The 23,061-nt window shown below is 46.7% G+C and overlaps 1 protein-coding gene across 3 annotated transcripts in view; it reads right to left on the bottom strand.

Annotated features, from left to right (window-relative positions):
- Positions 1-2,948: 2,948 nt before the first annotated feature.
- LOC135054977 (glycine N-acyltransferase-like) overlaps positions 2,949-23,061 on the bottom strand; it is a 58,935-nt gene continuing 38,822 nt past the window's right edge. For 2 of the 3 annotated variants that reach the window (XM_063958499.1, XM_063958500.1), the window contains 2 exons: positions 12,764-12,899; positions 2,949-5,960 (listed from right to left, as the gene is read on the bottom strand). In XM_063958499.1, the coding sequence (XP_063814569.1) occupies positions 5,549-5,960; positions 12,764-12,899 (548 nt within the window). In that variant the 3' untranslated portion in view covers positions 2,949-5,548. The remainder of the gene's footprint in view (positions 5,961-12,763; positions 12,900-23,061) is intronic. The other variant, XM_063958501.1, reaches the window with a different exon arrangement.

The following is a 23,061-nucleotide window of genomic DNA, read 5'->3' as shown; positions in this document are numbered from 1 at the left end:
AAGTTTTGACACGTTATTCATGACTGTATCACTATGTAATGATTTATATATGTTGCTATGGTTACTCTTTTCCAGCCCCCACACGCTTGCTGGACGGGCCGAGTGATAGTCACTTCCAGGTGTGCCGGACGTGACTTATCCAGAAGCCGGGCAGCGTGGATGGCGGCGGTGGGAGGACTCAATGCTGTAAAGGTATTTAAACTGTTTGTGTGTTATTCACTGTTATCCTGATGATGGGGTTACGGCCCTGAAACATAGATGCATTAAACTGCACCCGTTTATCCCTTTGTAAGTCTCTCAGTGCCGCCTCCTTCCGATGGATGTATTGGAAACTGCTTGCCTCTCTGGGGAGGGTACCATGAGCAAGGATTATTGCAGTTAAGGGCCTGCTGGAGTGCCGGATTTCTTTCACTGTTTACATTCTCATCTTCAGAGAGAAATAATATTCAAACAAACAAAACCACATCATTTAGGTGTCAGTGGACCGCTTACGCTATAACCCAAAGTTTCTGAACTTGACAATGACTTATGATTAATGCGCTGCAGGTTACATATAAGGGAAGATGTTCCAAGGTGGTTAACATCCTTACCCCTGCTTATTATGGATTGACAAAGGTAACAGATGGCTTGACACCTGTTGTCCGGATTTGTGGATAAATAATTCCACGCCGAAGAGGTGGCTTTTTTGGTATTTTACCCAGGCATCACAATGGGCTTATTCATCCCACGGACAACAACTGTCTCCCTCAGTGCCTGATTTAAACAAACCACCTCACCATCAGAATCCCCCTTATCAACTTCCTCCTCAGCACCAGCAACACCCATATCCTCATCCTGGTGTACTTCTACAGTGACATCTTCAATTTGAATATTAGAAACAGGACTATGGGTGCTCCTACCTGCACTTGCAGAGGGCATGCAAATGGTGGAAGGAGCCACCTCTTCCCATCCAGTGTTGAGAAGGTCAGGCATTGCAACCATCGACACACTTGGACTCTCCTTGGGGATTTGTGATACCACCTTAGAACGCACAGTTCGTTGCTGTGCTTAACTCTTTTCATTTTTCTAGCGGGAGGACGAGGGCTTCCATCGTCATGTGAAGCTGAACCACTAGTCATGAACATAGGCCAGGGTCTTAGCCGTTCCTTGCCACTCCATGTCATAAATGGCATACTGGCAAGTTTACGTTTCTCCTCAGACGATTGAAATTTATTTTTTTGGGGTCATTTTACTGAACTTTGGCCTTTTTGGATTTTACATGCCCTCTACTATGACATTGGGCATCGGCTTTGGCAGACGACGTTGATGGCATTTCATTGTCTATGTCATGACTAGTTGCAGCATCTTCAGTACTAGGAGGAAGTGGTTCTTGATCTGTCCCTATTTTATCCTCCACATTTTTTTTCTCCATATTTTTTCTGGAGTTATAGAACAATATGCGGCATAGGAGAGCATAACCTTACACCACACAGGATAAACCCTGTAAAAATTATTTGGATAATAACCCTATTATTTAAAGTTATTATAATAATATGCTGCACAGGAGAGCGTACCCCTAAACCACACACACACATGGAAAAGCCTGTAAAAATTATTTGCATAATAACCCTTTTATTTGGAGTTCTTATAATAATATGTAGCACAGGAGAGCGTACCCCTAAACCACACACACATGGCAAAGCCTGTAAAAATTATTTGGCTAATAACCCTTTTATTTGGAGTTATTATAATAATATGCAGCACAGGAGAACGTACCCCTACACCACACAGAGCAAACCCTGTAAAAATTATTTGGATTAGATATTAATAAACCCTATTTTGGAGTCAATAATATACAGCACAAGACAGCACCACTGGACTTATACGGCCGTACCACTGGACTTATACGGCAGTACCCCTGGACTTATACGGCAGTACCGCTGGACTTATACGGCAGTACCGCTGGACTGGACTTATATGGCAGCACCACTGGACTGGACTTATAAGGCAGTACTGCTGGACTTATACGGCAGTACCGCTGGACTTATACAGCAGCACCACTGGACTGGACTTATACAGCAGTACTGCTGGAATTATATGGCAGTACCGCTGGAATTATACGGCAGCACCACTGGACTAGACTTATAAGGCAGCACCAGTGGACTGGACTTATACGGCAGCACCACTGGACTGGACTTATACAGCAGCACCACTGGACTTATGGCAACACAGGACACCTCCACTGGACTTATGGCAGCACAGGACACAACCACTGGACTGATGCAGCACAAGACAGCACCACTGGACTGGATGTATACAGCAGTACTGGACTTATGACAGCACAGGATACCAGCACTGTGACTGGACTGATACAGCACAAGACAACCTCCACAGGACTGATGCAGCACAAGACAGCACCACTGGACTGATGCAGCGCAAGACACCACTACTGGACTGATGCAGCACAAGACAGCACCACTGGAATGATACAAAAGAGCAGGTCGCCACCCCACGCACCATGCCACTTTCCCGGACTCAGAGCATGAAGTTCGTGGAAATTTGGTTTTCAGGGAACCGAACCCACTCATCTCTAAAATATATATATATATATATATATATAAAGTCCAACAACAAACGGCACTCTGATACTGCAAGCATTGAAAAACTGTGTATGCAAACTCACTTCTTGCTTGTCCTGACGACGGAGCTTTGGGCTCCGAAACGTTGACAGGGAATACACTGTTTTTCATCACTTGCCGTCTCAGAATGCCGTTTGTTGTTGGACTTGTACACATTCGGATTCTGGCACCTGAGCATGTTGACCATTTTATGGGAGTGCCGGCTGTTGCTGTATGTATATATATTTAAGCAAAAAGACAGTTTACACAACATGTACACTAAGTAAAAAACATGCAGTCAATTTAAGCCAAGATCAAGGCAGTACAGGAATCGACAAAATAAAATGCACTATTTTGTTTTTTTTTATTTTCTGAGGTCAGTTAGAGCACATTGTCACCTTGAATTATATAAACACAACATTTGCTCATTTTATATTAAGTACACAATGAGCAATATTATATTTTTAAGCGCTTGGTATGTTCCTGGCATAGAACGTAGTAATACTCTCGGTAGTGTACAGGAAATACAAAAGTTTTTTTTTTTTTAAATGTAGGTGGGTGCGGGCAGGTGCGGAGGTTGCATAGAGTTAGCCCCCGCAGCCCCAGTAGTGGCTTAGGAGCACCAGGAGCTGCGGAGGAGCCGACTGTGTAAAAAAAGCCCACCCAAAATAGTTACCGTGGAGCTTGAGACAGACACTAGAAGTCAAGTAGGATCTCTAGCATCTGTCTCCTGCTCCGTGGTGGCTATTTGGGTGGGCCTTTTTTTACACAGTGGGCTCCCCACAGTGCTCCCAAGCCACTACAGCTCCCCTACAGTTCCCAGAACTTTCTGTAGAGCAGGAAACCCCTAGGCAATGAGCAGGAAATCCTTTGGCAACGAGAATAAGACCCCTGGCAGTGAGCAAGGAAACCCCTTTGCAATGAGCATGAGTCCCCTGGCAACAAGCAGGAAACACCTTGGCAACGAGCGTGAGATCCCTGGCAGTGAGCAGGGAAACTCCTTGGCAATGGGCATGAAACCCTTAGCAATGAGCAATGAAACCCCTTGGCAATGAGCATGAGACCCCTGGTAGTGAGTAGGGAAACCCCTTGACAAAGAGCATGAGACTCCTAAGAGAGAGCAGAAAAGCCTTTGGCAACAAGCAGGAAACCCTTGGCAACGAGCAGGAGACCCCTTGGCAACAAGCAGGAAACCCCGTGGATCGATCATGAGACCCCTGGCAGTGAGCAGGGAAATCCCTGGCAGCGAGTATGGAAGCCAGAGCATGAAACCCCTGGCAATGAGCAGATAATTTAAAAGTAATAACCCTTACTGTGGGGAATAATTTGTAAGTGGCATTATTGTGTGTGGGGCATAACTGTGTGTGGCATATTGTGTAATCAGAATTATGGTATATGGCGTAATGTATCATTGGCATTATGGTGTGTGGCATATTGTGCAATGAGCTATACTGTGTGTGGCATATTGCGTAACGGGCAATACGGTGTGTGGCATAATGTGCAATGGGCATTATGGTATGTGTTATAATTTGTAATATGCATTACGGTGTCTGGCATATTGTCTAATAAGCAATGCGGTGTGTGAAATATTGTGTAATAGGCAATACAGTGTGTGTCATATTGTGTAATGGGTATTATGGTGTATTACTGTGTAATGGGCATTACAGTGTGTGGCATAATGTGTAATGGGCATTATGGTGTGTCATTGTGTAATGGGCATTACGGTTTGTGACATAACGTGTAATGGGCATTACGGTGTGTGGCATATTGTGTAATGGGGATACAGTGTGTGGCAAATTGTGTAATGGGCATTACGGTGTGTCATTGTGTAATGGCATTACGGTGTGGCATAATGTGTAGTGGGTATTACGGTGTGTGGCATAATGTGTAAAGGGCATTACGGTGTGGCACAATGTGTAATGGGCATTACGGTGTGTGGCATATTGTGCCACAGACTGTAATAAAGATAAAAAAATATGTGCATAAAGATGAAAAATGACAAATAATGTAATGAGCATGAATTAGGATATTTATTTCTCCAGTGGTGGCCAATGTCTGGGTGTGCATTTTGCAAAACTGGGGTATAAGGTAGTCTTTTTCTGCAAGGCCATGGCCATTGCAGCAAGGCCACGCCCCGTAGGTGTGCACAATTTTTGTTTTCGTACATAGGAAAAGGCTTTATTCTTACAAAGATGCCCCACCCACTGTAGCTCCTCCCACATTTCCCCACAGCTCTGCCCACCCCTGGGAGTTCCTGAACCTATTTTTCTACAAAAATAGCACTGCTGAAGAGCATGCATTTGCATTACAGCTGAGGAGGACTTCAGACGCTGGACTGCACAGTAAGCATCCATAACATCATCCTAAAATGGAGCAATGTTATTTTCAAAATCTGCAACAAACAGAGCTTATAACACTTTTATAAATTGTTCAGACATCGAAGTCTCCATACCCATCTATGGAGATATGATGATGTGCACAGCGATTTTTCTATGGTATCCCTATTGGTAAATTGCCTGAAGCAGTGATAAATCCTATTTCAGATGAAAATGCCTGAAAAATGGGTTATCACTGCTTGTTAAATTGGCCCCTTAATGTTTGCCACAGTCTCTTATAGTAAGAGGGTCATGGTAATGCTAGCTATAGCTGTACCTGTACATATGATGGTGCATCTACATTTGAATTTAAGCAGCGAGAAATGGAACATAGAAGACTATTATGTGAGCAAATAACTAAATAATGTAAACAATAAAAGTTTTTCCAGCAAGAAATGAGATGAGAGTTTTCTATTTCATATATTTAGCAAGTTAATCTTTTTTTTGTCTTGAAACAACTTCCATCATTCCTATTCTCTCTGTTTTGTAGCCATAATCTCCAGACACAAGGACATCTCAGAAGTAAGAGGTGCTAGTTTATGCAAAGGTACTGGAAATGGGATGATACATTTCTTATTAATTGGCAGGTAAACTTTTATACTGGAAGTTAGTAGCAACTAATATTTCACCTCTAACTTGGAATTTTGTGTTTCTCGCCACAGCCAGTATTTGCTTATTATCTGCACTAGCAGCTGCATAGATAGGTGCTCCTCTTTTGTAATTGGCAGCAGAGAGTTTCAGTATCATTGTACGTGCAATCCCCAGATTCCTGTAGGCTGGGTCCGTATACCCCATACATATCTCCGCAGATTTGTCAGTAGCTAACCAGGCGATTGGCTGCTCCAATCCTTTTTTCCTAACACATATAGTAGGGAAGTTCTTAATGCAGCTTTCCACATATTTCAGACTGCGCTCATTTCTGCCATACTCCCACTTATTGAGGGCTGCATCCTGTGGCAACAGTGATGTATAGATCAGATCACCTGTGCTGTGGGAACATAGAAACGGAGAGGTTATGTGTCATTCCCTCCAGCTAAATCATCACATGACATAAGGGCTCATAGTAACTGTCCAGGGTCCTGCTGACCTGTGTAACATGTGATACCGGCGGTCGAGCTCCCGACCGCCGGCATACCGACAGCTGGGCGAGCGCAAATGAGCCCCTTGCTGCGCTCACCACGCTGCGGGCACGGTGGCTCAATTCTCCATCCAGGGGGTCTTGGACCCCCAGAGGGAGAAAATCTATCGGTATGCCAGCGGTCAGGATTCCGGTGCCGGTATGGTAGTCGTCGGGAGCCCGGCCGCCAGCAACCTAAAGACCACCCCTGCTAACAGTACAGCATCATACCTTACTTCCTGTATACTAATCAGCTTTTCCCACTGAGGCAATTACAAAGGAAATTAGAGGGAGGGGACAGAGTGGTTTTATATTAGAAACCACTATTAAAATATTGACATCAAATTTCAGTAAAAGTAAAAGATATTATAATTTCTTCATACTCAGCCTTCCTGAATGATTTTACTGTCCACTGTAATCGGTCCTACACACTGGCAGATCTCACTGCACGATATGAACATTCTCGTTCATTAATGAATGAGAACTTGTTCATATCGTGCAGTGTGTAGGCACCAGTGATTAACGATGTGCAGCCCCACGCTCATTAATCATTGATGCCCCGTCGCTTATGCATGCAGGCCAATATGGACAATCTCGTCCATATTAGCATGCACTGCTATGGAGCCGGGTGACGGGGGGAGTGAAGAAACCACTCCCCCATCACCTCCCCCCCCGCCGTCGGGTTGCCCGTCGGCCATATCCGCCGCGTAGGGCCCTTAAGAGTTTAGAAGCACTCCTCAGCAGGGGCGTATTAAGTGGTCTAATCATGTAGCAGAGAAAAGCCCTGTTTTGCGTTACAGGGCTTTTCTCTGCCAAGTGCAATTCACAGAGGCAGGTACCGTGGAGAAGTCACAGACTTCTACAGTGACACCTCCGCTCTGTGCCTGAATTGCATCACCATATTTTTGTATGGTGAGTTCGAATCATGAAGGAGCAGAAAGCTCAGCTTTCCGCTTCTCCATGGAGTTCAGGTTTGCCATTTCAGGATAGCATAACCTGAACTGCGGTGCGGAGATGGCAGGGAAGCGCAGTGCTTTCCTGCTCTCTGCTCGGCATCTGGTGCTGGCTCCGCCCCCAACCTCCCAGCAGCCACTGCGGCCTGCTGGTTGGTCAACAGGTGATGCTTGTGTAGAGGAACCCGCCGGCTGTCTCCGCGCATCAGAGAGTCGACTGCCTAGAGAAGACTTCACCGCTGGACCCCTGGATTCTGCAGCGCAACGTTGGAAAGGTTAAGTATACATGAATTGCTACATATTACAGCTATCCATTTCATGGAAGCGATGCGATGTATAGTGATACGTAGCGATTCAGTTTTTGTTTTCTTAATGAATAGAACCCTCAGAGAGGAGGGGGCCCATATGAGGTTTCCGTTTGGACCCCCTCCTCTCTAGCCGGCAGACTCTGAGCACAAGGGTCACTAGGAGGCCCTAGCGCTGTGCCAGAGACTAGTGCACACGCGCAGATCTCTGGAGAAATGGCATAGTGCCCATTTTCTCAGTGATTTTCCCACTACACATGCACAAAAGGCTGGGAAAATGGATATTTCCCAGAGATTTCTGCAGTGTTGCTGCCACCGAAGCGGGATTCCGTAAGGGTAAGTATTAAAAAAAAAATGGGTGCATGGTATGCGGTGTGGGCCCTCCCTGGACATAGGGGCCCATGTGCACCACACACCTTACATCCAATTATAGATACGCCACCGCTCCTCAATCTGGGACTAGCACATCTATACTGTTTGTGAGGATCAGCGATTATTTACAGCATCACTGTAATTACCTTCTGATGGAGACCCTGATCACCATCACCTCCCCTCACTTACCTATTAAGCCTAGATAAAACATTTGCATAACAAAGTGCATCACAGAGAAGACCAGAATTAGCAATATATTTAGTAGCTGGATACTTAGAAAACTGTAAAATACCCTGTAAGGCAGGCCTGGCCAACCTGTGGATCTCCAGCTGTTGTGAAACTACACATCCCAGCATGCCCTGTCACAGTTGTAGCATTCACTAGTAGTGCAATTGTGGCAGGGCATGCTGGAACATGCTAGATTCATAACAGCTGTAGAGCCACAGGTTGGCCGAGCCTGCTGTAAGGGATTATACATGACGAGGTCTGTTTTTTTTTATGTCTTTTTAATTAATGGTGTGGTAGCCTGCAAGTCTAGAGCTTAAAGTTAGTGATGGAAGTTTGTGGTATGGTGTATTGCCTTTAAGGCGTCTATCTTGGCATTGAAAGGGCATCTTTTAAAGCACACCAGTCCTCAGATTGGAGGATAAGTACAGACCCGGCCCTAGGCATAGGCAAACTAGGCAAATGCCTAGGGCATTTGGTATGCCATGGGGCACCAGCTGCTTCTGCTGATTAAAATGATATGCAGCATGCCTATATTCTGTGTGTAGCATTTCGTATGCAGATACAGCCACAGTCGAAAACAGTATATAGGCATGCTGCATATCATTTTAATCAGCAGAAGCTGCTTGTGCATCCTAGCCACATAGCAATGCAAATAAATTGCATTTTCATCAAAAAAAAGGTGCCCAACGTTAGCAGAGCTGTGAGCTGACTCGCACCAGGTATCTCCTGCTGCATGGTGCATCAAGGCAAGATTTATGAGGACACATCTATATCCAAGCAAAGGCAGAGGTCAGTGTTAGCAGCCGTGTGTGTGTGTGTGTGTGTGTGTGTGTGTGTGTGTGTGTGTGTGTGTATGTGTGTGTATGTGTGTGTGTGTGTGTGTGTGTGAGAGTGGGTTGGTTGTGAAATAGTGTTCGGCATCCACAGGCCCCTTTTCGGGTATATGGGCGCTTCGTGCACCCAGAAGTCCCTCTTCGTGGACTTCAAATGTTGGGAGTTATGGTAAGGGGCATTATGCGTGTCGTGTAGAAACACATCAATAATGTGCAGCAAATGTGTAAGGGACACTATGGGGGAGATTCAAATGTTTGAAAAGTCAGTTGGGAGTCTGTTTTTTCCTATCTAATAGACAGGAAAAAACAGACACCCAACCGACTTTTCAAACATTTGAATCTCCCCCTATGTGTGTCATTATGTGTATAAGTGCATTAATAATGTGCTGCATATGTGTAAGGGGCATTATGTGTATCATTATGTGTATAAGGGCATTAATAATATGCTGCATATGTGTAAGGGGTACCTTGTGTGTCATTATGTGTATAAGAATAATAATAATGTGCAGCATATGTGTAAGGGACATTGTGTGTCATGTGTATAAATACATTAATAATGTGCAGCATATGTGTAAGGGGCATTATGTGTGTCATGTGTATAAATGCATTAGTAATGTGCGGCATATGTGTAAGAGACATTATGTATGTCATTATGTGTATAAGGGCATTAATAATGTGTGTTATGTGTGTAAGGGACATTATGTGTATAAGGGCATTAATAAAGATTGGCATAATGTGTAAGGCGCATTATGTTTATAAGGACATTAATAATGTGTGTCATATGTGTAAGGGAAATTACTGTATGGTATGTGAATAAGTGCATTACTAATGTGTGGCATTATGTGTATAAGGTGCTCTACTGTGTGGCATAACATATAGAAGGAGCACTACTGTGTGGTCTAATGTGAATAAAGAGCAATTCAGTGTGATGTAGTGTAAATAAGGAGCACTACTGTGAGGAGAAACATTTATAAGGTAAAGTGGTACTACTGTGTGATGTAACGTGAATTAGGGACACTATCGCATGGTAAAATGTAAAGAAAGTTGCAGTACTGTGTTGCAAAATTTCAATTGGGGTTATTATTGTGCGACCATGACCCTTTCCAGCAAAAACACACCCCTTTTTGGGCTGTGCGCCAAATGTGCACACTTTTCCTATTTCAAATACAGGGGGTAGGAACACCAAAATAAGGACTGCTATGGGTGAGGGGTGATGGTGCTGGGAAAGGGGTGCAGGGTCAGAGGCAGAATAAGTGGTGGTGCTAGGGGACACCAGCCAAAATCTTGCCTAGGGCATCAAATTGGCTAGGGCCGCCTCTGGATAAGTATATATATGGGGATTTGGTAATGTACTGTACTACAGCATGTCAAGTCTTTGGTGGGAAGATGATCAATGTATGGATGTGCAATGTTTTAGTGGCACAAACGCAAAACTGATTTTTACAGTGAAAAATTTTACGTTTGCCAGGTCCAAGTGGTACTGTAGGACGATGATGGTTTACTAGACTGCCAACATGGCATGGCTCCTAACACTGAGCTATGAATACCTCAGGGGAGGGGAAAGCCTAGGCCCAATTTAGAGGTAATGTCAGACACAAGATGGTGGTTTATTTGTACCTGCATCCTAGTCTGTGCATGCATCACATTGGTTGTTACTCCGAGACGCAGAGCAGAACCGGATGTACTGTCTATGGAGCTCAGTAGGCATTATTGGGAGCTAACAGGATATGGCTAAAATGACGCACAGAGTTGTTGCATTTTATGAGAGTGTTGGAGGCGTGATGTGGGCATGTCAAGAAAATGGAATCGATACAAAGACACAAACACTCACATAGGAGGCCATGCATGGGTGGGGATAGAGCAAGTGCAAGTTTTAATGATGCAACCCAATGGCGGCATCTAAGGATGCCCAAATCGGTATTACAGCATGCACAGATGCTAAATGTTGGTGGCACATTGGGCCACACCTAAGAAAGAAATAGATGAAACTACAGCAAAAGAAGAAGCCGCAGAAGCTTCTGCATCTACCTATGGAACAGCATGGCTGTAACTAGGGGGGGAAGCTAGGGGGGCATGTGCCCCTGGTGACGGATTTCAGAGGGTGATGAGATGGCGCACTCCTTCCGCTCGCCGGGGCTTCCACCCACTTTGCCCGCCGCAGCTTCAACCCGACTCCCTTCCACCCGCCGTAAATTCCGCTCGGCTCCCGTCCACCCGCTGCAGCTTCCGCCCATCTCCTTCCACCTGCTGCAACTTCCACCAGCTGCTCCTGCTCCCCCCGCCTGATGCTGGACTCGGGGTCCGACCTCTGAACGGTATCTGTGGGTCTCCCCTCGGCAGGCTCCTCTGACAGGGGAACTTTCGCAGCAGTCTCCTGCAGCCCTGAGCAGTGCACACAGCCCTCCCCATGCCTGGGAACAGGGGGAGGGACACAGTGCAGCAGCATGGACTCTGAACGAGGGGGAGCTGGAGCTGCCGTGTGACAGAGAGAGGAGATTTACGAGGTATGTTTCTCTGCCTGGCAGACAGCTCCCCCTCTACAACATGTGTGTGTGTGTGTGTGTGTGTGTGTGTGTGTGTGTGTGTGTGTGTGTGTGTGTCAGTGTGCATCTGGTCCCTATACAGTGTGTGTGTGTCAGTGTGCATCTGGTCCCTATACAGTGTGTGTGTGTGTGTGTGTGTGTGTGTGTGTGTGTGTGTGTGTGTGTCAGTGTGCATCTGTTCCCTATACAGTGTATGTGTGTGTGTGTGTGTGCGCGCGTGTGTGTGTGTGTGTGTGTGTGTGTGTGTGTGTGTGTGTGTGTCAGTGTGCATCTGTTCCCTATACAGTGTGTGTGTGTGTGTGTGTGTGTGTGTGTGTGTGTGTGTGTGTGTGTGTGTGTGTGTCAGTGTGCATCTGGCCCCTATACTGTGTGTGTCAATGTGTTCTTATAAAATCTGTTTTTGTGTCAGTGTGCTCCTGGTCTGTGTGGGTGTCAGTGTTCCCCTGGGACCTGCACCATATGTGTGTCAGTGTGCCCCCTATACAATCTATGTAATGTATATACGCGGCTCTTCTGTGCTGTAATGTGCATAAGTGTCTCCTCTGCGGTGTAATGTGTATAAGCTGTAGTACTGTGGTGTAACATTTCTAAGCAGCTGTACTGTGGTGTAACATGTATAAGTAGCTCCTCTGTGGTGTAACGTGTGGGATTATATGTATAATTGTATTTTAATTATAATTATTTTCTTTTTTTGGGGGGGGGGGGGCACAAATTTACTGTCTTGCCCCGGGTGAAAGCAATCCTAGTTTTGGTCCTGGGAACAGGCCCACTTTGTCTTCACAACTACATGATCTTGTATCTATCTTTATTGCTTCACGCTCATGAGAACTATGGCCCTCATTCCGAGTTGATCGGTCGCAAGGCGAATTTAGCAGAGTTACACACGCTAAGCCGCCGCCTACTGGGAGTGAATCTTAGCTTCTTAAAATTGCGACCGATGTATTCGCAATATTGCGATTACAAACGAGTTAGCAGTTTCAGAGTAGCTCCAGACTTACTCTGCCTGTGCGATCATTTCAGTGCTTGTCGTTCCTGGTTGACGTCACAAACACACCCAGCGTTCGCCCAGGCACTCCCACCGTTTCCCCGGCCACTCCTGCGTTTTTTCCGGAAACGGTAGCGTTTTCAGCCACACGCCCCTGAAACGCCGTGTTTCCGCCCAGTAACACCCATTTCCTGTCAATCACATTACGATCGCCGGAGCGAAGAAAAAGCCGTGAGTAAAATTACTTTCATCATAGTAAAGTTACTTGGCGCAGTCGCAGTGCGAACATTGCGCATGCGTACTAAGCGGATTTTCACTGCGATGCGATGAAAAATACCGAGCGAACAACTCGGAATGAGGGCCCATATTTATTAACAGACACAGCAGTAATGGCATTCAAGGTAATGTGATATGAACAGTGAACATGAATTTACTGCAGTAAGAGTATGTGTTACCTTACATTGCTGATCTGCTCCAGTTCCTCGCTGTCCATTTCATCTCTCACGCATAAGAGGAAACGGAGTGTCTGCATCTGTCTTCCATGTTTGGAACCAATTGTGTGCAGCATGTCCCATAGTGCTGGTTGGCACACTGTGGGGGGATATAATCAAAGTGACCATTGTGCACAGTGACAGACTCATCGCAAACCCTTTTATACAAAGAAAACTCACATGGGAAAGAATTTTATAGTTTAAATTCAAAGCAAGCAGCAGTATAGACAAGTTAATGGCTTTGAAATAGGTGTGGCCTCACACAATATGAATATGACTTGGTTGGATGTGGGCGTGGCTTATATTGTGCTGCCTTCATCCAATCAGCGATGTTGGCATGTATAGTCCGTCCCAGTCTCACTGTGCAGTGTGAGAAGATGCACATAAACCTACTAGCGGCGTATTTCGTGTTAACCCTTTAAACGTTACTTGTACCTATGATAGATAGATAGATAGATAGATAGATAGATAGATAGATAGATAGATAGATAGATAGATAGATAGATAGATAGATAGATAGATAGATAGATAGATAGAGGAAACACAGAATCCCCGCCACTCCTTAATCACTAAGAATAAAAACACAGACAACAGTGCTGGCGTTTAAAATTATTTGTCAAATGTATTATTGACAATACTTTTAAAATTACATTTTTGAAATGGTGGCAGCACTAAAGAGTGGGCAGAACAACCAAATACACCCACACAGAAACCAATCATTGGTGTTCAACTCTACATTCCACAACCCACCCCCATTCAGGTGGTGTAACCATTTCCCATCCAGGACAATGGTTTACTCCATACCCCACTGCAAGGAGAGTGAACCCACTAAAACTTAACAGAAAATCTACCTTTCTTTCTTCACCACGCACACACACACTAATAAACCATACACAAACAGGGGTGGGAGGATGTTACTGGGACTGGAACAAAGAGGCGGTTCCTCTGACTCACACCACGGTTAAAGACAAAAACTGCTCCCCATTTAACTACTATTGGCTGTTCAAAAATTAATTTGATTGTCTTAAAGGAAACTACCAACACATTATTAAAGGGGGCAACATTCAAACTCCTCGTTGTTTAATGTCCCCCGGGGGTTAAACAGTCTTCGGTTTAACTTTGCACAGGAGATCTTTTTTTATTTGTGAAAACTTTTTGTGAAATCTTTTCATTGTTTACATATAAGTAGGGATGTTGCTTAAGATAAAATTTAGAGTGATCATAAGAAACAAGTATAACATAAATATCAAGACAGAACTAGTCTGAGATTTAGTAGATCAGATTAAAAATGTAAATGCGCTACCTGCACCTTTAAACCATCAAATAACCTAAACCAACTGTATCAAGAGGAGGGAAGATGTGACAAAGATAGAAGACACATAAGGATCTTGGAAAGTGGGTGAGAGAAAGTATGCACTCTGTCAAAGAGAAACCATCAGTATTAACTAGTGATGAGCGGGTTCGGTTTCTGGGAAACCGAACCCCCCCGAACTTCACCCTTTTTACACGGGTCCGAGCCATACTCGGATTCTCCCGTATGGCTCGGGTAACCCGAGCGCGCCTGAACGTCATCATCCCGCTGTCGGATTCTCGCGAGATTCGGATTCTATATAAGCAGCCGCACGTCACCGCCATTTTCACTCGTGCATTGGAAATGTTAGGGAGAGGACGTGGCTGGCGTCCTCTCTGTTTATGTTGAACTTGATTGTGCATTATTGCTTAATTGTGGGGAGGACTGGGGAGCAGCTGTATAACATAGGAGGAGTACAGTGCAGAGTTTTGCTGATCAGTGACCACCAGTTTTATCCATTCTCTGCCTGAAAAAAACGCTCCATATCTGTGCTCAGTGTGCTGCATATATCTGTGCTCACACTGCTTAATTGTGGGGACTGGGGAGCAGCTGTATATTATATAGCAGGAGTACAGTGCAGAGTTTTGCTGACAGTGACCACCAGTATACGTTGTCTGCCTGAAAAACACTCCATATCTGTGCTCAGTGTGCTGCTTTATTGTGGGGACTGGGAACCACCAGTATAATATTATATAGGAGGAGTACAGTGCAGAGTTTTGCTGACCAGTGACCACCAGTATATAATATATAGCAGTACGGTACGGAAGGCCACTGCTGTACCTACCTCTGTGTCGTCATTAAGTATACTATCCATCTACATTCTATACCTGTGGTGCATTTTAGTTTTGCAGTTTGCTGACACAGTGACTACCAGTATACTATATATAGCAGTACAGTACGGAAGGCCACTGCTGTACCTACCTCTGTGTCGTCATTAAGTATACTATCCATCTACATTTTATACCTGTGGTGCATTTTAGTTGTGCGCAGTATATATAGTAGTAGGCCATTGCTATTGATACTGGCATATAATTCCACACATTAAAAAATGGAGAACAAAAATGTGGAGGTTAAAATAGGGAAAGATCAAGATCCACATCCAACTCGTGCTGAAGCTGCTGCCACTAGTCATGGCCGAGACGATGAAATGCCATCAACGTCGTCTGCCAAGGCCGATGCCCAATGCCATAGTAGAGAGCATGTAAAATCCAAAAAACAAAAGTACAGTAAAATGACCCAAAAATCAAAATTAAAAGCGTCTGAGGAGAAGCGTAAACTTGCCAATATGCCATTTACGACACGGAGTGGCAAGGAACGGCTGAGGCCCTGGCCTATGTTCATGGCTAGTGGTTCAGCTTCACATGAGGATGGAAGCACTCATCCTCTCGCTAGAAAAATGAAAAGACTTAAGCTGGCAAAAGCACAGCAAAGAACTGTGCGTTCTTCTAAATCACAAATACCCAAGGAGAGTCCAATTGTGTCGGTTGCGATGCCTGACCTTCCCAACACTGGACGGGAAGAGCTTGCGCCTTCCACCATTTGCACGCCCCCTGCAAGTGCTGGAAGGAGCACCCGCACTCCAGTTCCTGATAGTCAAATTGAAGATGTCACTGTTGAAGTACACCAGGATGAGGATATGGGTGTTGCTGGCGCTGGGGAGGAAATTGACAAGGAGGATTCTGATGGTGAGATGGTTTGTTTAACTCAGGCACCCGGGGAGACACCTGTTGTCCGTGGGACGAATATGGTCATTGACATGCCTGGTCAAAATACAAAAAAAATCAGCTCTTCGGTGTGGAATTATTTCAACACAAATGCGGACAACAGGTGTCAAGCCGTGTGTTGCCTTTGTCAAGCTGTAATAAGTAGGAGTAAGGACGTTAACCACCTCGGAACATCCTCCCTTATACGTCACATGCAGCGCATTCATCATAAGTCAGTGACAAGTTCAAAAACTTTGGGTGACAGCGGAAGCAGGCCACTGACCACTAATTCCCTTCCTCTTGTAACCAAGCTCCTGCAAACCACACCACCAACTCCCTCAGTGTCAATTTCCAGCGTGTGGATGGACCCAGTGACTGACAGCTTCTGTCTGGATACAGTGACTTACAGCTTGTGGATGGAAACAGGGGGTCATTCTGAGTTGATCGTAGCTGTGCTAAATTTAGCACAGCTACTATCAGGCACTCAGATATGCGGGGGGATGCCCAGCACAGGGCTAGTCCGCACCGCATGTCAGTGCCGCCCCCCCCTCCCCCCCACGATGCAGAAATGCAAAAGCATTGCACAGCGGCGATGCTTTTGCATTTGAGGAGTAACACCCGGCAAGCGCAGCTCCTGCGGCTGGCCGGGAGAACCTCTTCGCTGCCAATCAGGCAGAGGCAATCGCTAGGCAACGACAGCCTTCGGCCATCTGGCATTCGCCGGCACACTGCAGCGCTGGCGCATGCGCAGTACTGACCCGATCACTCTGCTGTGATAAACTGCAGAGTGCGATCAGGTCAGAATGACCCCCACAGTGACTAACAGCTTGTGGATTGACACAGTGAGTGACAGCTTCTGTCTGGATACAGTGACTTACAGCGTGTGGATGGACACAGTGAGTGACAGCTTCTGTCTGGATACAGTGACTTACAGCGTGTGGATGGACACAGTGAGTGACAGCTTCTGTCTGGACACAGTGACTTACAGCTTGTGGATGGACACAGTGAGTGACAGCTTCTGTCTGGATACAGTGACTTACAGCTTGTGGATGGACACAGTGAGTGACAGCTTCTGTCTGGATACAGTGACTTACAGCGTGTGGATGGACACAGTGAGTGACAGCTTCTGTCTGGATAAAGTGACTTACAGCTTGTGGATGGACACAGTGAGTGACAGCTTCTGTCTGGATACAGTGACTTACAGCTTGTGGATGGACAAAGTGAGTGACAGCTTCTGGCTGGACACAGTGACTTACAGCTTGTGGATGGACAAAGTGAGTGACAGCTTCTGGCTGGATACAGTGACTTACAGCGTGTGGATGGACACAGTGAGTGACAGCTTCTGTCTGGATAAAGTGACTTACAGCTTGTGGATGGACACAGTGAGTGACAGCTTCTGTCTGGATACAGTGACTTACAGCTTGTGGATGGACAAAGTGAGTGACAGCTTCTGGCTGGACACAGTGACTTACAGCTTGTGGATGGACAAAGTGAGTGACAGCTTCTGGCTGGATACAGTGACTTACAGCGTGTGGATGGACACAGTGAGTGACAGCTTCTGTCTGGATAAAGTGACTTACAGCTTGTGGATGGACACAGTGAGTGACAGCTTCTGTCTGGATACAGTGACTTACAGCTTGTGGATGGACAAAGTGAGTGACAGCTTCTGGCTGGATACAGTGACTTACAGCTTGTGGATGGACACAGTGAGTGACAGCTTCTGGCTGGATACAGTGACTTACAGCGTGTGGATGGACACAGTGAGTGACAGCTTCTGTCTGGACACAGTGACTTACAGCTTGTGGATGGACAAAGTGAGTGACAGCTTCTGTCTGGATACAGTGACTTACAGCTTGTGGATGGACACAGTGAGTGACAGCTTCTGTCTGGACACAGTGACTTACAGCTTGTGGATGGACACAGTGAGTGACAGCTTCTGTCTGGATACAGTGACTTACAGCTTGTGGATGGACAAAGTGAGTGACAGCTTCTGGCTGGATACAGTGACTTACAGCTTGTGGATGGACACAGTGAGTGACAGCTTCTGTCTGGATACAGTGACTTACAGCTTGTGGATGGACAAAGTGAGTGACAGCTTCTGGCTGGATACAGTGACTTACAGCTTGTGGATGGACACAGTGAGTGACAGCTTCTGGCTGGATACAGTGACTTACAGCGTGTGGATGGACACAGTGAGTGACAGTTTCTGTCTGGACACAGTGACTTACAGCTTGTGGATGGACAAAGTGAGTGACAGCTTCTGTCTGGATACAGTGACTTACAGCTTGTGGATGGAGACAGTGAGTGACAGCTTCTGTCTGGACACAGTGACTTACAGCTTGTGGATGGACACAGTGAGTGACAGCTTCTGTCTGGATACAGTCACTTACAGCTTGTGGATGGACAAAGTGAGTGATAGCTTCTGTCTGGATACAGTGACTTACAGCTTGTGGATGGACACAGTGAGTGACAGCTTCTGTCTGGACACAGTGACTTACAGCTTGTGGATGGACACAGTGAGTGACAGCTTCTGTCTGGATACAGTGACTTACAGCTTGTGGATGGACAAAGTGAGTGACAGCTTCTGGCTGGATACAGTGACTTACAGCTTGTGGATGGACACAGTGAGTGACAGCTTCTGGCTGGACACAGTGACTGCTGTCACAGCAGTGTGCATGAAGTATAAATGGCATCACCACCTTTTCTCTGACGTCCTAGTGGATGCTGGGGACTCCGTCAGGACCATGGGGAATAGCGGCTCCGCAGGAGACAGGGCACAAAATTTAAAAGTTTGACCACTAGGTGGTGTGTACTGGCTCCTCCACCCATGACCCTCCTCCAAGCCTCAGTTAGGTTTTTGTGCCCGTCCGAGCAGGGTGCAATCTAGGTGGCTCTCATAAAGAGCTGCTTAGAGTAAAAGTTTTTATAGTTTTATTATTTTCAGTGAGTCCTGCTGGCAACAGGCTCACTGCAACGAGGGACCTAGGGGAGAAGAAGTGAACTCACCTGCGTGCAGGATGGATTTGCTTCTTAGGCTACTGGACACTAGCTCCAGAGGGACGATCACAGGTACAGCCTGGATGGGTCACCGGAGCCGCGCCGCCGACCCCCTTGCAGATGCCGAAGTAAGAAGAGGTCCAGAAACCGGCGGCTGAAGGCTTTTCAGTCTTCATGAGGTAGCGCACAGCACTGCAGCTGTGCGCCATTGCGCTCAGGCACACTTCACACCGGCGGTCACTGAGGGTGCAGGGCGCTGGGGGGGGCGCCCTGGGCAGCAATGTTAATACCTTTCTGGCTAAAAAGAATACATCACATATAGTCCATGAGGCTATATGGATGTATTTCACCCCTGCCAGGTCTCAGAAAAACCGGGAGAAGAGCCCGCCGGAATAGGGGGCGGGGCCTATCTCCTCAGCACACAGCGCCATTTTCCTACACAGCTCCGCTGCTAGGAAGGCTCCCAGGCTCTCCCCTGCACTGCACTACAGAAACAGGGTAAAAAAACAGAGAGGGGGGCATTTTTTGGCGATATTATATATATTTAAGCAGCTATAAGGAAACAACACTTATATAAGGTTGTTCCTATATAATTATAGCGCTTTGGTGTGTGCTGGCAAACTCTCCCTCTGTCTCCCCAAAGGGCTAGTGGGGTCCTGTCTTCTATCAGAGCATTCCCTGTGTGTCTGCTGTGTGTCGGTACGTGTGTGTCGACATGTATGAGGACGATGTTGGTGTGGAGGCGGAGCAATTGCCGGTAATGGTGATGTCACCCCCTAGGGAGTCGACACCGGAATGGATGGCTTTGTTTATGGAATTACGTGATAATGTCAGCACGCTGCAAAAGTCGGTTGACGACATGAGACGACCGGCAAACCAGTTAGTACCTGTACAGGCGTCTCAAACACCGTCAGGGGCTGTAAAACGCCCTTTGCCTCAGTCGGTCGACACAGACCCAGACACGGACACCGAATCTAGTGTCGACGGTGAAGAAACGAACGTATTTTCCAGTAGGGCCACACGTTATATGATCACGGCAATGAAGGAGGCTTTGCATATCTCTGATACTGCAAGTACCACAAAAAGGGGTATTATGTGGGGTCTGAAAAAACTACCTGTAGTTTTTCCTGAATCAGAGGAATTGAATGACGTGTGTGATGAAGCGTGGGTTACCCCTGATAAAAAACTGCTAATTTCAAAGAAGTTATTGGCGTTATACCCTTTCCCGCCAGAGGTTAGGGCGCGCTGGGAAACACCCCCTAGGGTGGACAAGGCGCTCACACGTTTATCCAAACAAGTGGCGTTACCGTCTCCTGATACGGCCGCCCTCAAGGATCCAGCTGATAGGAGGCTGGAAAATACTCTAAAAAGTATATACACACATACTGGTGTTATACTGCGACCAGCAATCCCCTCAGCCTGGATGTGCAGTGCTGGGGTGGCTTGGTCGGATTCCCTGACTGAAAATATTGATACCCTGGATAGGGACAGTATTTTATTGACTATAGAGCAATTAAAGGATGCATTCCTTTATATGCGAGATGCACAGAGGGATATCTGCACTCTGGCATCAAGAGTAAGTGCGATGTCCATATCTGCCAGAAGAAGTCTATGGACACGACAGTGGTCAGGCGATGCGGATTCCAAACGGCATATGGAAGTATTGCCGTATAAAGGGGAGGAATTATTTGGGGTCGGTCTATCGGATTTGGTAGCCACGGCAACAGCCGGGAAGTCCACCTTTTTACCTCAAGTCCCCTCCCAGCAGAAAAAGACGCAGTCTTTTCAGCCGCAGTCCTTTCGTTCCTATAAGAACAAGCGAGCAAAAGGACATTCATATTTGCCCCGAGGCAAAGGAAAGGGTAAGAGACTGCAGCAAGCAGCCCCTTCCCAGGAGCAGAAGTCCTCCCCGGCTTCTGCAAACGCCTCAGCATGACGCTGGGACCTTACAAGCGGACTCAGGGGCGGTGGGGGGTCGCCTCAAGAATTTCAGCGCACAGTGGGCTAACTCGCAGGTGGACCCCTGGATCCTGCAGGTAGTATCTCAGGGTTACAGGTTGGAATTCGAGAAGTCTCCCCCTCGCCGGTTCCTAAAATCTGCTTTGCCAACGTCTCCCTCAGACAGGGCGACGGTATTGGAAGCCATTCACAAGCTGTATTCTCAGCAGGTGATAATCAAGGTACCCCTTCTACAACAGGGAAAGGGGCATTACTCCACGCTATTTGTGGTACCGAAGCCGGACGGCTTGGTAAGACCTATTCTAAATCTGAAATCTCTGAACCTGTACATACAAAAATTCAAGTTCAAGATGGAGTCACTCAGAGCAGTGATAGCGAATCTGGAAGAAGGGGATTTTATGGTGTCCTTGGACATCAAGGATGCTTACCTTCATGTCCCAATTTGCCCTTCACACCAAGGGTACCTCAGGTTCGTGGTACAAAACTGTCATTATCAGTTTCAGACGCTGCCGTTTGGATTGTCCACGGCACCCAGGGTCTTTACCAAGGTAATGGCCGAAATGATGATCCTTCTTCGAAGAGAAGGCGTATTAATTATCCCTTACTTGGACGATCTCCTGATAAGGGCAAGATCCAGAGAACAGCTGGAGGTCGGAGTAGCACTAACTCAAGTAGTGCTCCAACAGCACGGGTGGATTCTGAATTTTCCAAAATCCCAACTGATCCCGACGACACGTCTGCTGTTCCTAGGGATGATTCTGGACACTGTTCAGAAAAAGGTATTTCTTCCGGAGGAGAAAGCCAGGGAGTTATCCGAACTCGTCAGGAACCTCCTAAAACCAGGGACAGTGTCTGTGCATCAATGCACAAGAGTCCTGGAAAAAAAGGGTCTCTCTGCTATGGTGGTTGCAGAGTACTCATCTGTTAGAGGGCCGCAGATTCGGCATACAGAACTGGGTCCTAGTGACCACGGATGCCAGCCTGAGAGGCTGGGGAGCGGTCACACAAGGAAGAAACTTCCAGGGCGTGTGGTCAAGCCTGGAAACGTCTCTTCACATAAATATAGGAACTAAGAGCAATCTACAATGCTCTAAGCCTGGCAAACCCTCTGCTTCAGGGTCAGCCGGTGTTGATCCAGTCGGACAACATCACGGCAGTCGCCCACGTAAACAGACAGGGCGGCACAAGAAGCAGGAGGGCAATGGCAGAGGCTGCAAGGATTCTTCGCTGGGCGGAAAATCATGTGATAGCACTGTCAGCAGTGTTCATCCTGGGAGTGGACAACTGGGAAGCAGACTTCCTCAGCAGACACGATCTTCACCCGGGAGAGTGGGGACTTCATCCAGAAGTCTTCCACATTATTGTAGTCCATTGGGAAAGACCAATGGTGGACATGATGGCGTCCCGCCTCAACAAAAAACTGGACAGGTATTGCGCCAGGTCAAGAGACCCTCAGGCAATAGCTGTGGACGCTCTGGTAACACCATGGGTGTACCAGTCAGTGTATGTGTTTCCTCCTCTGCCTCTCATACCCAAGGTACTGAGAATTATACGGCAAAGGGGAGTAAGAACGATACGAGTGGCTCCGGACTGGCCAAGAAGGACTTGGTACCCGGAACTTCAGGAGATGCTCACGGAAGATCCGTGGCCTCTACCTCTAAGAAGGGATCTGCTTCAGCAGGGACCGTGTCTATTCCAAGACTTACCGCGGCTGCGTTTGACGGCATGGCGGTTGAACGCCGGATCCTAAGGGAAAAAGGCATTCCGGAGGAGGTCATCCCTACCCTGGTCAAAGCCAGGAAGGAGGTGACTGCACAACATTATCACCGCATTTGGAGAAAATATGTTGCATGGTGTGAGGCCAGGAAGGCCCCGACAGAGGAATTTCAACTGGGTCGATTCCTACATTTCCTGCAATCAGGATTATCTATGGGCCTCAAATTAGGGTCCATTAAGGTTCAAATTTCGGCCCTGTCGATTTTCTTCCAGAAAGAATTGGCTTCAGTTCCTGAAGTCCAGACTTTTGTGAAAGGAGTACTACATATACAGCCCCCGGTTGTGCCCCCAGTGGCACCGTGGGATCTCAATGTAGTTTTGGATTTTCTCAAATCCCATTGGTTTGAGCCACTCAAATCGGTAGATTTGAAATATCTTACATGGAAAGTAACCATGCTACTGGCCCTGGCTTCAGCCAGGAGAGTGTCGGAATTGGCGGCTTTATCGTATAAAAGCCCATATCTGATTTTCCATTC

This window comes from Pseudophryne corroboree, chromosome 3 (genome assembly GCF_028390025.1).
Source record: "Pseudophryne corroboree isolate aPseCor3 chromosome 3, aPseCor3.hap2, whole genome shotgun sequence".
Taxonomy (NCBI): Eukaryota; Metazoa; Chordata; class Amphibia; order Anura; family Myobatrachidae; genus Pseudophryne; species Pseudophryne corroboree.
This window is presented reverse-complemented; position numbering and strand designations above follow the sequence as displayed.